The sequence below is a fragment of the Ictalurus furcatus genome, chromosome 26, assembly GCF_023375685.1.
Source record: "Ictalurus furcatus strain D&B chromosome 26, Billie_1.0, whole genome shotgun sequence".
Classification (NCBI taxonomy): Eukaryota; Metazoa; Chordata; class Actinopteri; order Siluriformes; family Ictaluridae; genus Ictalurus; species Ictalurus furcatus.
The window spans coordinates 17,950,417-17,966,308 of record NC_071280.1 but is presented as its reverse complement, the minus strand read 5'-3'; the positions used below and the strand labels follow the sequence as shown (position 1 = coordinate 17,966,308).

The 15,892-nt window shown below is 40.6% G+C and overlaps 3 protein-coding genes and 1 long non-coding RNA gene across 6 annotated transcripts in view; 1 reads left to right on the top strand and 3 right to left on the bottom strand.

Annotated features, from left to right (window-relative positions):
- LOC128602061 (uncharacterized) overlaps positions 1-290 on the top strand; it is a 6,703-nt gene extending 6,413 nt beyond the window's left edge. For all 3 annotated transcript variants that reach the window (XR_008384797.1, XR_008384795.1, XR_008384796.1), the window contains one exon: positions 1-290. This exon is cut by the window's left edge and continues 515 nt beyond it. This is a non-coding gene — a long non-coding RNA (uncharacterized LOC128602061).
- The window catches only part of LOC128602059 (uncharacterized), a 9,914-nt gene extending 8,659 nt beyond the window's left edge, over positions 1-1,255 (bottom strand). Inside the window, exon 1 of the mRNA XM_053615585.1 lies at positions 797-1,255. The gene's annotated coding sequence lies outside the window, so the exon portion shown is untranslated. The remainder of the gene's footprint in view (positions 1-796) is intronic.
- A 1,427-nt stretch (positions 1,256-2,682) lies between these two features.
- On the bottom strand, positions 2,683-7,921 carry LOC128602060 (lipopolysaccharide-induced tumor necrosis factor-alpha factor homolog). Its single transcript, XM_053615586.1, has 5 exons — positions 7,822-7,921; positions 6,830-6,922; positions 5,653-5,778; positions 4,877-5,009; positions 2,683-4,492 (listed from the first exon to the last, which is right to left on the bottom strand). The coding sequence occupies exons 1-5, from the start codon at positions 7,859-7,861 to the stop codon at positions 4,387-4,389; spliced, it is 498 nt and encodes a 165-aa protein (XP_053471561.1). The 5' UTR covers positions 7,862-7,921; the 3' UTR covers positions 2,683-4,386.
- Positions 7,922-10,661: 2,740 nt separating this feature from the next.
- LOC128601829 (uncharacterized) overlaps positions 10,662-15,892 on the bottom strand; it is a 17,283-nt gene continuing 12,052 nt past the window's right edge. Inside the window, exons 16-22 of the mRNA XM_053615226.1 lie at positions 14,879-15,133; positions 14,529-14,789; positions 14,345-14,450; positions 12,739-12,775; positions 12,239-12,325; positions 12,064-12,147; positions 10,662-11,491 (exon numbers count right to left, since the gene is read on the bottom strand). Coding sequence (XP_053471201.1) covers positions 11,471-11,491; positions 12,064-12,147; positions 12,239-12,325; positions 12,739-12,775; positions 14,345-14,450; positions 14,529-14,789; positions 14,879-15,133 — 851 coding nt within the window. The 3' untranslated portion in view covers positions 10,662-11,470. The remainder of the gene's footprint in view (positions 11,492-12,063; positions 12,148-12,238; positions 12,326-12,738; positions 12,776-14,344; positions 14,451-14,528; positions 14,790-14,878; positions 15,134-15,892) is intronic.

The following is a 15,892-nucleotide window of genomic DNA, read 5'->3' as shown; positions in this document are numbered from 1 at the left end:
TTAACACAGACCTTCTGATTCTACAGTAGTACTTGATATTCAAAGTAATAAACACTGTCGAACACACGCGTGTGCATGTATTAACCGTGAAACCTTCTAAATGATCATTTAAATGCAATATGGATTTTTTTGGTGCCATTTTACAGTCATTTTATTTCTATTCATTTTAGAATAAGTTGAGAGCCTTTTACAGTACGAAGAGTAAAGGCTTTTTTTTAAAATCTGTCATCTTGTTTGTTGTTGTTGTTGTTGACATCTTCAGGACAGAGGCGTTTACGCTTTGAGGTTTCTCCGTAACATTTCTCATTCTCATTTAAAAAAAAAAAAACTTTACCAGAACAAAAAAAAAAAAAAAAAGAAAAAGAAAAAAAGAAACAACAAGAAAACGAGACTAGCAAGGGGAACGACTTTATAGCTGCAACAAATGTCAGTGAGGACAGGAGTCGAGGCAACTTGTTCCACAACGTTCAACACCAACATCATGCCGTGTTATTCTTTAATAAATGAAAAACTTGCAGTTGTTGTGAAATGTCTGTGATATAGGAGGAATTAAACACTTTTGTACATGCTGTTATGGGAAAAGAATTAACTTCGGGGTGGTAACAGTAACGCCGCTTCATCACATCAACAATACTTTCTAATCATTTTAAATAAATAAATAATTAAATATGAGCTCTATCTATCTATCGTTGCTAAATGGCACAAATTAAACACATACTACACACCTACACCTTCTACCTACCACCCCACACACACACTCACACACTCACACACACACACACACACACACACATACCTGTGCTTTGGAATGAAGAGAGAGGAAGAGAAGTTATTTGGATGCTTCTCCTATGAGAGTTACCAGGAAACTGTACAAACCTGTAAGGTGTTAGAGAGAATTACAGCGTAGGGGCAAAGAGGAGGAGAGAGAACGAGAAAGTCACCCTCCTGTCATATCTCTAATGAGGTGTGCCATAATAGCAAAGAAATAAAAACGACACACACGATATTATCCAAATTGGGAGCGAATGAAAAAAGTATACAGGCGAAGACAGTAAACTTGCGCGGTACTGAGGTATTCAGATTGGACTGTAGAGGATTGTCGAGGATCTTTCCGTTCACCGACGCTGCGCTCAGACCTTAGGTGACGTCACCTCGTTAAGATCTCAGGTGCACGGGAAAATTCAAATGATTCTGTTTGAAGTGTTCATGCGATACATGTGAAGGACAGGCCGAAGGGAATTCGTTGGGCTCTTCTAGATTCACTCGGGTTTCTCAGTTCATGTGTGTAAAATGTGTCCAAAACAAAAAAAAAAACAAAAATGCAGATATTAAATATAGACACTTGTAGCTAAACTATGATCATTTTTATAATAATAATAATAATAATAATAATAATAATTTTATTATAACTTTTATCACACAAATTCTCTAGTGTTATTTTTTAATTTTCAGTTTATTTTAAAGCTCAGTTGAAGGTTTTATGATTGATTTCTTGTCATTTTACTGATCTATTCCATCCTCTGTGTCTGCCCGGGTGTTTCTGGCTTCGTGACGGTTTACGTAAGCTTAATGTGTGTGTATGTGTTTCACTTTCAAAGCTTTTTTTGTGATTATCTGTCTGATAAAGTACTGTAAGGAGGAGAATATACAGTATGTGCTGGTTTCTTTTTATTTTTTTAAACATTTTTTTATTTTTACCTGCCCCACAATTATAATAGAATTTCAACATACTGAACTTTTGACTGGAATCTCAATAAGGTTTTGCCAACAAGTCTAGAATGCTAATAAGCATAAAACAGTCCATTAATAGTCTACATATTAGGGCTAGGAATATTAATCGATTCTCCGATTTTAATCGATCTGCAGTTGAACGAATCGAAGCTTCATGCGCGCTTTATTGAGAGGATGTGAATATTATCTGTAGTTCACCTCTCGTCCTGAAGATGTCGCCATCGGTCATGTTTTAAATTTTGAAAACGCTTTTATTTCTTAAACGTTTCAAGATGTTAATGCATTTCACTATAGTTTTTATCTTTTCTTTATTATTATTATTATTATTATTATTATTATTATTATTATTATTATTATTACAGTACTGCCCTGTGTGCAGTTTGCGCTTACCATGTGTGCACTGTTTGTAAATATTTAGGATTTCTTTTTACCATGTTTGTTACTCAAAGTTAAAGTAAAAAGTAATTGAACATAATTGTGTCGACCCAGTTGTTACCGTAAATGTGCATTTCAGTAATGTAGCTAATTAGGAGGGTTTCAGTTGCCAGTGTATATATTAAAATATGGATTTCATGTCTGCAAAATGAACATTTTAAATGAAATATTGATAACTAATCGAAATCGAATCGTCAAATCGGTCGAGATACCCAGCCCTACTAAATATCAACAACAATCATTCCAGAGTGACACCAGCTCATGTCATGGCACCTGTATGCCAGCAGAGGTCTCCCACCCCACACTCACTCACACACGCACACACACACACTTTCTGCTTATTCATATACAGTCACTTATTATTTTTGACTTATGAGTCTATGTAGGGATTCTGACTGTGTCTTGCATGTTTAATAAACCTTCAGCACTCGATCCTCGGTACTGCGTCAACACCTACCTCAGTGAAATGCATCAACATAAAGCCCAAAACTATCCACATATGAACAATGTCAAGTATTCAAGAGCAAAAATAAATATTTATAACTGATCAAAAAAAAGAAGAAGAACATAACACAGGACATAATTAAGTAAGTGAAGGCAAAAGGAAAATTCTGATCCAGCAGACAGTCTTGTCCAGCTTTTAAAAACATTTTTTTTAAATACAGCATTTGGAATGAAATAAGAAACAGGTCCTGGGCGGTGTGTGCTGAGCAGATTAAAGAGTGGTGCTGACCTTTACTCAAAGACTGATCAGCCTCAGTTCTGCAGTGTTTCATGTGACACTGACGTGAATTTGGTTGAAACAAATGACAAAAAAAAAAAAAAAACAAACAAACTGCACAACTGAACGGCGTAGCAGCTGAGCGAAAGAAGGAGAAAAACAACCTCAGGTGATTTTTAAACAGGTGCTTTGAAAGGTAAAAATTCAAATTCACTTTTAAGACTAAGAGTACAAGTTTTCCGTTTCAATAATATCAGAGTAAAGTACAGTTCTGGTGTAATAGTTAACATCAGAGACCATGAATGAAGCAGAAAAAAATGATTTGACAAATATGAGGAAAAATACAACTCTGAATATTATATCATGTACATACACCTACACATACACATGTGCATAGTAAAATACACATTTAAAAAAAAAAGAAAGAAAATGACATATTTATATGTATGTATGTATATATATATAAACATATACTTCTTAATATATGTACAGGAAGTTAACGAGAGTAAACAAATCACTCATTACAAAGTGATCTAGTCCAAAAAAAACCCCCCAAAAAACCCAGTTCACAGTCGTTCTAATAAACATTTCAACAAACACTACACTACGATATATTACAGACACACACATTACAGATAAACACGCCGTTCACTTAGCATCATAAGGTTCTATCTCCAGACAGAAAAACTCCACAGTACCGAGATTTCATTTCATTTCCAGCTCACATTAATGACTCATGACTTCAAATCTGCAGCGTTGAATTTCGGAGAAATTAGAAAGGAAACATTTGAACACGTTTTTATTATTATCATCATCTATACATTGTAAAACTATTGCAAAATATGTTTTCTAGACTTGTTAAATGCTGAAAAGTTACACCGAGGCTTCAGATTGGTTCGGTTCTGTCAGAACGTGTTGGCCATGTGGTGATTTTTTATGGTATTGTGTTTATTAGAAGGTGGAATGAGATCGCTTGAATCGGTGGTTAAAATATCACAAGATTCGTCTGGTTTAGAAAGGAACGGGAAAACGAGCTTCCTGTGACTCGCCGGAAAGATCTGGAATTACCATCGCTGGAATGCTGACACCGCATACTTCCTCCATTTCCAATCTTTTGGCCAATAGAACATGGATATGGATCGTCTAAGGCTGTTCATGTTGCGTTCTGATGATAAGACCAAGCTTATCCGCGCGTTTGGTGACGGAACTTTAAAATTAAAATGAAAATAAACTCTTTCTGTGGTTACGTGGTTAACTCTGAATTTTCAACCCCCCCCCCAAAAAAACAAGCTAGAACCTTACAATAGTGAAGTCACGAAGATCTTTCTCATCTCCGAGACACGATGTTCTCAGGAGATGCCCCTCGTGTGAAAGTGAAGCGTGTGAGGAAAGTGGAGAACAGAATAAAGCAAAACTTTTCAATATGACATTTTTTTTTGGGGGGGGGGGTTGGTTTTTAAGCACAGTGAGGGCTCAGGTTCTTCGGGTTCTCCGGGTTCTCACATGCGTCTGTAAATGTGCAGAACGTTCTTGCAGCTGGGGCACGAGTGTTGGACGTCTTTACACGAATCCACGCAGAAGGGAATCAGACAGCACGGCCAAATCCTGCGCGGCAATCAGACCCAACAGAGCAACGTGGTATGTGTAAGTATAAGTATTGGCACCTAGCGATTTCCGATTTTAAACTGTTAAATGCTATGCAGTGTTGCAAACTGAATGGGCGGATTATTTATTTATTTTAATCATTGGATTGAAAAGTATTTTGTGACACAAAGATTAAATAACTAATAAAGCAGAAATTTGTTGGTTATATATTTGTTGGTCAATAAAATGCAAAAAAAAAAACAACAAAAAACTGTTGTATTAAATTAGAAAATAAAGCAAAATAGATGCATTTTTACTAGTGGTCTTAGACTAGACGACTCAGACTGTGGTAGAGTTATGTGTGTGTGTGTGTGTGTGTGTGTGTGTGTGTGTGTGCTCTCTCACCCGAAGATTAACAGGACTCCAAAAGATCCCCAGACCAGGAGTCCGTTGACGTGTTGGGTCGTGGTGACAATTTGTTGTTGGCAGTAAGAGCACTTCATTGGAGTAGGAATATCTGTCAGACCTGGTTGAACAACTACACACACACAAACACACACACACACACACACAAACACACACACACACACACACACGTATCCATTTACTTTTGTAAAACTCTAACTATATTAAACTACACTTACACCTCAAGCACGCTTCTTTCCCCACAAGGTCGACACGATCCTGTATTTCCATTGGCATGGAGATATTTTTGCATTGCCATGGAAACAGTCCACTCCCTCCCCATACATTTACATATTTAACATCTACAACTGCATGCTAATGTTATTCTTTCCCCACATTCTTGTGTTTATGAATATGAAAAGTCTGTGACTCACCACCCAGGGCTTTGGCATTTTAGTGTGTTTTGTGTGCTAAGCAGAGTTGGGCAGAATTAGTGTTTATTTTGCTTTTTAAAATAAATAAATAAATAAACAAATAAATAAAAATCATTAATGTTCTTTTTTTCATTCTGAAAATGAAATAATTAGCCAGTACAAACGCATCCTCCTATTACAGTTTCATGGCGGAAAAAGACACGTGGAATGAACTGACGAGTTATATTTGTGTTATGGTTTTATTAAGATATATTTGTGACTGGTGAAACCCAAACCATCATAGCACACAAAAAAACCATCACACACACACACACACACACACACACACTGTTGAACACTCACCCACAGGGTTTACCATCATCACAGTTGGTTGGGTCTGGATAGCTGGTGGCTGGACCACCATTAGCTCGGGCTGAACCACTGCGGCGCTGTATTTTGGGGGAGCTGGATACACATTGTCCTGTACAACTGTGGGTAAGCAAGTAGCAAATTCATCCTACATACGCCATACAGGGAAAGTATAACGTGTAAAGGCAAGCAAATCGACATGCAACCGCTGCGTAAACCAGAGTGGCTAAGAAAGTAAATATTCAGTGTTATTATGAAGCTCATGAGCAGGTGGGATCGGTCAACCTTTTTTTGGGAGCAGCTACAAGTGGTTAAAAGTTTTTGGGAGTGCCAGGGATTGGTCGAACTTTTCTCAATTCGGTTCAGTTTTATTTGTGTAGCGCTTTTCACAACGGACATTGTCACAAAGCAGCTTGACAGAAATATATACATTTCCAATCGCAATTTTACGTCGTTAAATTTGTAGAGGCGACGGAGACGGCAGCGAGGAAAAACCCCCTGAGATGATTATGAGGACGAAACCTTGAGAGGAACCAGACTCAGAAGGGAACCCGTCCTCATCTGGGTCACAACAGACAGTGCGATCAGCTGTGTAACCGGGAGATTCACCACAGTCTCAACATGAAGTCTGTTCTGCTGAACTCATGCACTGTCCACTGATGGAGACACAGGTGCAAAAAGACACCACACCAAAACTGCCCACATTAGTTGCCGTACAATGGCATCTCCACAGCTTCCAAGTGTCCCTAGACTGTCCATACGGGGCCGTCCTGAGCAACAGTGACCGGCATCCCAGCGACGAGAACTCCAGAAGCAGGCACCAGGCCGGTCCAGGCCGGTCCGGAGAGCAGAGCGGTTTTTGAAGGAGCAGACAGGATCGCTCAAACTGTCTGTGGAATTGATTGGAATTGATCGAGTATTCTGGGAGCTGCAGGGATTTGACAGACTTTTTTTGGAGTGGGTGTTCACACCTGGAAAGGCACCATCAACGCTGAACGGTATATACAGGTTTTAGAGCAACATACACTTCCTTGAGGAGCATCAAATAAAAACATCAAACTAAACCAGACTGTTCTACCAGTTCCTGTGCTAGTCTATAAGCTCTTTCCTTGTACAGGCCCTGCTTGCAGAATAACTAGATTCCCAGAATAAGCAGGATTGTGTACAGTACCTGTTACTGGAGGGTAAGCACCTCCTTGTGTGGGGTCGGTGGGGCCTGGGTACGGTGGAGGAGGGTTCAACTCCATGACCAGCGCTGAAGGACCTGCAAAAGAGAATGTCACTTTGTTTAATTTGTTATATTTGTCCTATTTCTGATTTGTATCATTAAAATGAGTCTCCCTCTGTCTCTCTCTCTCTTTCTCTCGCTCACACGCGCTCTCTCGGCCTCCCTATCTTTCTCTATTTGTGGAATTCATGGGAAATATTTGTGTACACATTTACATCAGTACTTTCCTGACCAGCAAGTTTGGTGGCATTCACTTAAGTGGTGTTAAATGTCACTGCAGATTTTCCACTGTAGTCAGTCACACACGCGCACACACACACACATACACACACACACACACACACACACACACACACGTGCTTGCTTATTCAAATGTGTACACAAGAGCGTCTATGTAACAATAAAAGAGGTAGAAAGAAGTGGATGAAACTGTTTACGTAGTTTTTCTTTTTCCAGTTAAGATTAGTTTGACTCGTAGAGAGTTTAACTTCATTATTCTTATTCAACATTTTATAACTTCATCAAAGCCTCACTTTTATCATATATATTTATATATATCTTTAAAAAAAAAAATCATCATCATACAGTGTATCATGTACTCATCCCAAGGTGTAGCGTAATGAACAGCAGTGAACAAGCGGAAACGATAAACAACAGTGTTCCTCTGATCATCTACAGCACTGTCACATACACTACAGCAATCATACAACCACGTGTTCTGTTTTATTTTAGCAGTAGTGTTACAAAAGTCAGGGATCATATATAATATTCATATAACACTTGGCGATATTCCACAGAATAATAAAAAAATTTAAAAAATTCTTTAGTCCACAATATATAATCTTTGTGCGTTACTTGTTTTAGAAACACCAGATGAGACGGATGAAAAAAAAAGTTCCTTATTTTTAAAAAAATAAACACACACCTCTACATACCCAATTTTGAGGAGGAACAGGGCTTCTCCTCTTCAGACATAGGACGCTTGTAGGAGGATTCACTGCTCACATATGAGGAAGAGAACGAGAGAGAGGGAAATAGAGAGAGAATGAGAGAGAGAGAGAGAGAGAGAGAGGGAGGGAGGGGGGAGGGAGGGAGGGGGGTGTTGAAAGGTGCCAGGAATTTGAGGAAGAACGAATTCTCAACCCACGAATGCTTTCTAACCTCGGTTGGAATTTTTTTTAAAGGATTTTATTTGTGCTTTCATTTTTTTTTTTTTTTGAATCACTTTATATCTCCTGATTTTCCACCTTCTAAATTCAACGTGTATAAAATGTTGTGCGTGGGCGTGCGTGGGCGTGCGTGTGGTCCACGCCCTCTCTAACCCTACCATGGCTCCACCCCCAGGTCATTACTCATACCTGTGTCATTTCTTTCATGTCGTGGTCACCTGCAATCGGGCTCGAGGTGCATGGTAATACTTATACAGTCAACACACCTGTTTTGACAGTAAATATAAAAAATAAATAAATAACCCAGATAAATAACCCACTCGTGGAAAAATAAATACAATTTGAAGTCACAGGTTAAAGAAAAAATAAAAATCCATCATGAACCACCTGCATGTTGATCTTTATCGTTAACATCCGAGATTCATTTTGGAATGAAATTCTGTGTCGGCTGTTTTTTTTTTTTTTTTTTTTAAAAGTCAAATCTTGTTTTTTTTTTAGGTTAAAGGTTTGCTACATGACCCACAGTCCTGTTTGACTACCTGCTGATAGTGGCGCGTTTAGCGGTGGTGGATTTAACCTTCCTACTTGTGGCATGCTTGTACACTGTTTACTGCACCTGTATACTCACCTGCCAACTCCAGATTTATTGGCACCCTTCACAAAAATGAGCAAAAAATTAAATTATATACAAGCTATTTATTTATTTATTTATTTATTTTTACACCAAAAGACTATACAGTGGTGCTTGAAAATTTGTAAATCCTTTATAATTTTCTATATTTCTGCATAAATATGACATAAAACATCATCAGATTTTTAAACAAGTCCTAAAAGGAGATAAAGAGAACCCAATTAAACAAATGAGGCAAAAATAATATACTCGGTCATTTATTTATTGAGGAAAATGATCCAGTATGACATATCTGTGAGGGGTAAAGTATGTGTACCTGTGTTTTCAGTATGTGGTGTGTTCCCCTTGTGCAGTAATAACTGCAGATAAACGTTTGGGGTGAGTGTTGATCAGTCCTGCACGTCGGCTCGGAGGAGTTTTATCCCGTTCCTCAGTACAGAACAGCTTCGACTCTGGGATGTTGGTGGGTTTCCTCACATGAACTGCTCGCTTCAGGTTCTTCCACAACATTTCTACTGGATTAAGGTCAGGACTTTGACTCGGCCGTTCCAAAACATTCACTTTATTCTTCTTTAACCGTTCTTTAGTAGAAGGACTTGTGTGTTTAGGATTGATGTCTTACTGCATGACCCACTTTCTCTTCAGATTCAGTTCACGAACAGATGTCCTGATATTTTCCTTCAGAATTCATTGGTATCAAAATTCAACATTCTTTGTTCCATCAATGATAACGAGTTATGGCCAAGATGCAGCAAAACAGTCCCAAACCAAGATACTACCACCACCATGTTTCACAGACGGGATAAGGGTCTTATGCTGAAACACAACGCTTCTCAACGCTTCTCATCCATCCACAGAACATTTTTTTCCACTAGCCTTCTGGCTTGTCCACGTGATCTTTATCAAACTGTAGAAGGGCAGCAATGTTCTGTTTGGAGAGCAGTGTCTTTCTCCTTGTAACCCTGCCATGCACACCGTTGTTGTTCAGTGTTCTCCTGATGGTGGACTCATGAACATTAACATTAGCCAATGTGAGAGAGGCCTTCCGTTGATTAGAAGTTACCCTGGGTTCCTTTGTGACCTCACGGACTATTACACGTCTCGCTCTTGGAGTGCTCTTTGTTGGTCTCCACTCCTCTAGCGGGTAACACTGGTCTTAAATTTCCTCCATTTTTACACAATCTGTCTGACTGTGGATCGGTGGAGTCCAAACTCTTTAAAGATGGTTCCGTGACCTTTTCCAGCCTGGTCGTCAGAAATCTCTTTTGTTCGTGCCATGATCAACCAACAACTATCATGACCTTGATAGATCCCTGTTCTTTAAATAAATCACTCACTCACACCCGATCGTCGCCGCGTTGATCGAAAACACATGACTCTAATTTCACCTTCAAATTAACTGCTAAACGCAGAGCTTCACATGCTTTTGCCTCTCACAGATATGGAACATTGGATAATTTTCCTCAAGAAATAAATGACCAACTACAATATTCTTATCTCATTTGTTTAATTTGGGTCACTTTACCTACTTCTAGGACTCGTGTGAGAATCTGATGATGTTTTAGGTCATATTTATGCAGATATATAGAAAATTCACAAACGTTCACGCACCACAGTATATGAATGCATGCAAACAATTTGTAATCCTCGAAATGAACACATGAACCACACACACAGTTGCACAAACGTTGAAACCATCACCACGTGGAAAACCAAAGAGCTTTCGATAGATGGTGGTTTACCTACACCAGTCAAGTGATGGATATTTTAAAGTATTTATAAGCCACTTGTGAAGATGACCAAGTACCAGGATATTCTTAAAAGATCTCAAAATCTGGGTTCGGAGATTAAGACTTGGCCATTGTTTTCATTATTATTTTTCAACAAGATAATAACCCCCCCCCCCCACAACCCCACCCCTCCATAACCCCCCCCCTCACCCAAATCAATACAGTATTACTTGTGGGATATTGTTGTGTTTTGCAATCCTACTAAAAGCTCTGGCCTGAATTCCTAAAGGCAGTTTACGTGTACAATCATGAAAATTTAAATGCGTAAGTGCTTTACATGGAGGGACGTTCAAGTTCCTCTTGCAAATGTTCTCCAACCCTGTGCGACATGGGACAGCCTGCAGTTCAGTGGTAAACAGATTTGAGACGTCAGTACCGAGAAGGGTGATTTGCATGTAAAGAAGTGAGAGTGCAGCATTAGCTTGGTGCTCTGTTGTGTGGTTCTCTGTGGAATCTGTGGATTAGGAAAGAGGCAGATCTGTTCAGGCTAGGCAGCTGAGAGGGCTTGTCGTCCGTCCGTCCCCCGACTGAAGGCAGGGCACAGGTGCATAAACTCAGCGTTTTCTTTATTCGGACAAATCCAATAATCATTGGTGGGATCGAAACACAGGCAGGTCAAAAGCAAGGAACAAGGAACACAGAGAGTAGACTCGCAAACAAAGGGAACTCGGGACAGAAAGCAGTATACTGTAAGCCTATAAGTGTGACACAGAACAGGTGAACACATTAGTGTAATCAGCCAAAGGGTTATGATGGGCGGAGATCAAAACAAAAACAAAAGCAAGTGGAGTAAACTCAGAACTGAAAGACATGAGAGCAATAACACTGATGTATGGAATTAAAAAAATAAATAAAAACATAAGTACAGTATGTTGCTTTGGTAACACTTCATTTTAACCAGAGGAAGGCGCTATCTGCCCTCTGAGAGTATACTTCACTATTCAAGTGTAGTATATTCTCTCTCTCTCTCTCTCTCTCCTTGCTGCTGATTATCTCAATGATGCTTTCTCGCAGCCTAGAAAAAAACACAAGACACACACACACACACACACACATGAACAGCTTGAGGTGGAAGTAAATGAGATGATATATTTTGTATAAGTCTGTGCACGGGCAAGAACACTAGCATATGGTTCTTTCTCAGGTCCACACCTATAAGAATATTTGTGAAAGTATCATTTTTTCCCCCCTCTGAGTTTTGGCCTCCAGTCTCCTTAAAACCAAGGTGGAGAAAGTTAAAACGCTATTTTAACTTTATTTGAACTCTATTTGAAGAAACGAAGAGGAAGGAAAAAAGAACCTGTGTTTTTTGTTTGTAATTGTTTGATATATCCATGAGAGCAGAATATTTTTTTGTGAATCTTTTGAACAAAAGATCAAAAGTTTAGACAAATTTTTCCACAGCTTTCTTTGCTAATATTTAACAAGGGCGCCAATATTAATGGAGGACGCTGAATGTGCCTAAAAATATGGTCTTGAAAATTCCCAGACACCTCTTGACTTCTGACTGCTTTAAACCGGTGCCGTTGAACTTTAACGGCTAGGAGCGAATGACTTTAATGACGACGTACTGATGGAAGCACTCACTGTTAACGTGTTGTAATCAGGAGAGATGGTCTGAGGTTCCAGAGCTGTATACGTGTCCTCAGGAGGTCTGGGGTGTGGACCCGTCTGTGTGAAGACGTTAATCAGTGGTTTGTAGGGTTTTTGCGATATCCTTCCAGAGTGTCTGAGTGAAGTGCGTCAGTGAAACACCACTTACTGCAAGCGTGCTGTACACATCATTGGGCGTCCTGGTCATGGGTTCAAGAGACGTGTAGAGCACATCTTCAGCAGGAGTGCCACCATCCTGCAGAGAGAACACCAGCAATTCTCTGCGTTACTCATAGCAAAACCCTCAAAACGATTAATTACAAAACATCTGGCTGTGTAACATGGTTAACAATGAACGCAGCTGCTGTGAGTTCCTGTTCTCACTTAGTTTAGAGCAGCTACAAACATTAGTTTCCTCAACATCCTCTCTTTCCTGTCATTCTCTGGAAGGTACTAAGACGGAAAAAGAAACGTGGCTTGTCTTGCTACCGAGAAACCTACTGACTGCTACAAAGCACTGACACTGGAGACTCCTTCCGTAAATATTTAAGGATTATGTCAGAACTTACAGAAGAATTTAGCTTCTGTACAGATCAATGGAATGAGAAATGTTTAGCAGACAGCAAACAGGTCCAGACAATGTGCTGTACAGTGTTCTGTAACACTCACCTGACGTCTAGCCGCGTTTCGCTTCTGCATCGTCCTCCTGCTCTCGAGGGAGGGAAAAAAAGCTCGCTTGACATAAGCAACAACATCACGATCTTTTTAGATGTGTTAGGCGTCATAGGAAAAAAATCTGCATAATCCTTCGATAAACGTTAATTCAACACTTACACTTCTAATCCGATGATTTTCAGACTACACGACTGTGGTAACGTATCGGAACAAGCGCACTGATATAAGCCCGTGATTTGCAGCTGCGCTACTGTCAGAGCTGCTGTTAGAAAAATCTCATCAACACCGTCTGGCGGTGACTCATCAAAGACATAAATCTCACGGTTGTCTAAAAACTAGCAATCCAAAGAAAAGTCAGCGATGAAAGTGAAAGAACGCTTTCTGTGAATGTAATTCAGAAATATATCTAGACGATTGTGTCGTGCTGGAAGTAGCGTAACCGGAGGCTAATTTAGGAGGCATGAGGAAATATACACAATGAAATCATGTCAGCTGAGCATCAGACAGCAGTAGGAGCACCGATGTTTCGTTATTTAATCATTGAAGGCACAATCTACCATCAAACAATCTTCCCATATTAATAATGTTGCCATAAAATACATGGGGGGCAGTGGTGGCTTGGCTGTTAAGGCTCTGGGTTAAGGCTCCGGGTTAAGGCTCCGGGTTAAGGCTATGGGATAAGGCTCTGGGTTAAGGCTCTGGGATAAGGCTCTGGATTAAGGCTCTGGATTAAGGCTCCGGGTTAAGGCTATGGGATAAGACTCTGGGTTAAGGCTCTGGATTAAGGCTCTGGATTAAGGCTCTGGGTTAAGGCTCTGGGATAAGGCTCTGGATTAAGGCTATGGGATAAGACTCTGGGTTAAGGCTCTGGATTAAGGCTCTGGGTTAAGGCTCTGGGATAAGGCTCTGGATTAAGGCTATGGGATAAGACTCTGGGTTAAGGCTCTGGATTAAGGCTCTGGATTAAGGCTATGGGATAAGGCTCTGGGTTAAGGCTCTGGATTAAGGCTATGGGATAAGGTTCTGGGTTAAGGCTCTGGGTTAAGGCTATGGGATAAGGCTCTGGGTTAAGGCTCCGGGTTAAGGTTCCGGGTTAAGGGTCTGGGATCAGAAGGTCGGGGGTTCAAGCCCCCGTTCAAGCCCCAGTGCCAAGCTACCACTGCTGGGACCTTGAGCAAAGCCCTTAACCCTCTCTGCTCCAGGAGCGCTGTATCATGTCTGATCCTGCCCTCTGACCCCAACTTCCTGACATGCTGGGGCACGCCAAGAAAAGAATTTCACTGTGCTGTAATGTATACATGACCAATAAAGACACGTTATTATCATTATCAATGACACTGAAAAAGATGACAATAACATGTTAATAATCGGGGAAAATTATCCAACACCTTAGATTATAAATTCTGACCTACTTTTCTTTTAATACAAGTATCGATATTGCAGTGCTTCGGTTCGCTGACAAAACGAACGGATTACAACTGAATATCTGATCTGTCTCGTGAAGCCCGTATCAGGATACGTCTCATACAGTGGCTTTAGTGTACCGTCTCGTGCTTAATACCTGTAGCTACACGTTTACAGACAGACGGCCGCGATCTACCTAATGCAGAAGAGTCCAGCTGTTAAAACTCCGACCCCACAGAGGCCGACTCCAACAGCTATGCACACAGCCGTGTAACTGAAACTGTGCCCTGAAAACAAAGACACTGAGAGAGGAAAAGAATTACTCTAGAAAAGCTTAAAGATATCAAACTTACGCCTAAATATGCGATCATGCGTCTTACCGTCTGAAGTGAGAAGCACTGCAGCGGCGCTCTGACTCCCGAACTTATTCTGAGCCACGCAGTAAAACCATCCACTGCTCCTGGAGCTCAACATGAAGCTGTAACTCTGTCCAGATCCTACAGGTGAGCTTTCATTCACCTTATACCAGGTGTAGGTCTTGACAGGTGGGTTAGCATCGCTGCTGCAGGTCAGAGTCACTACACTGCCCTCCACTATCTCACCAGAGGAGCTGATGGACACTGAGACACTTTTAGGGGCGTCTGTAAAAACAATATAACAGAAATGTTAGAATATTTAAGAAGGACCCAGTCGCTCAGCTGGACAATTCCAGTTGCAATAAACCACTTACACCAAACCTGTAGAGTCACTTTATCGGAGTATTTCTCTCTGTATCGGTTGCTGGACTTGCACATGTACTCTCCGCTGTCCTCAGAGCTGATCTTGCTAATAGTGTAGGTTTTTCCTGTTCTCATAAAAATGGCTCCTTTAAACCAGGTATACTCCACAGGTGGGTTAGCATCACTGCTGCAGGTCAGAGTCACCGAACCGCCCTCCACTATCTCACCAGGCGGACTGATGGACACGAAGACCCTTGTTGTAGGATCTAAGAAAAAAAGAAAAGAAATATGAGATACTTATATCCTGAATTACAGATATCCCAAAACAACATGTGTTAATATGCAAGCACCGGAAGAGTAAAAAGCGTGAACCTGAAACGAAACCTTGCCATACGTGCGTAATTGGGCATCTAGCGGATTAAAGGCTGTGAGATGTGGCAACAGAAAGAACTACATCAGTGGCAGCTCGTCCATCGGGGCAGCAGTGGCAGCATCCCACCGTATACAGAATACACTCACCGGCCAGCTTAACAGGAGCACCTGTACACCTACTCATTCATGCAGTTAATGAGTTAATCAATGCATAAAATCGCCCAGATACAGGTCAAGATCTTCAGTTCACATCAAACGTCAGAATGGGGAAACAGTCTGATCTCTGACACTTTAACCGAGGCATGGACGTTGGTGCCAAATAGGCCAGTTTGAGTATTTCAGAAACTGCTGATCTCCTGGGATTTTCACACACAATAGTCTCTAGCGTTTAACCACCCCCCCCCCCCCCCGAAAAAAAACAATTGTGTGAGCAACAGTTCTGTGGATGGAAACATCTTGTTGATACGAGCGCTCAGAGGGAAACGGACAGATTGGTTCAAGCTGCCAGGAAGGATATCGTAACTCAAACGAGCACTCTTTGAACACAAAAGCATCCCAGAATGCACCAGACATCGAACCTTGAGGTGGATGAGCTACAACAGCAGAAGACCCCATCAGGTTTATGCTGTATCCTGTGTTTATATGTTTCTGTG

Excerpts from the sequence above, each read along its gene's own strand:
- LOC128602060 (XM_053615586.1), bottom strand. The coding sequence starts at position 7,861 with ATGTCTGAAGAGGAGAAGCCCTGTTCCTCCTCAAAATTGG. Across the intron at positions 5,010-5,652 it reads GATGATGGTAAACCCTGTGG|TTGTTCAACCAGGTCTGACA; the intron begins GTGAGTGTTCAA and ends GTGTGTGTGTAG. Across the intron at positions 4,493-4,876 it reads GGAGTCCTGTTAATCTTCGG|GATTTGGCCGTGCTGTCTGA; the intron begins GTGAGAGAGCAC and ends ATTGCCGCGCAG.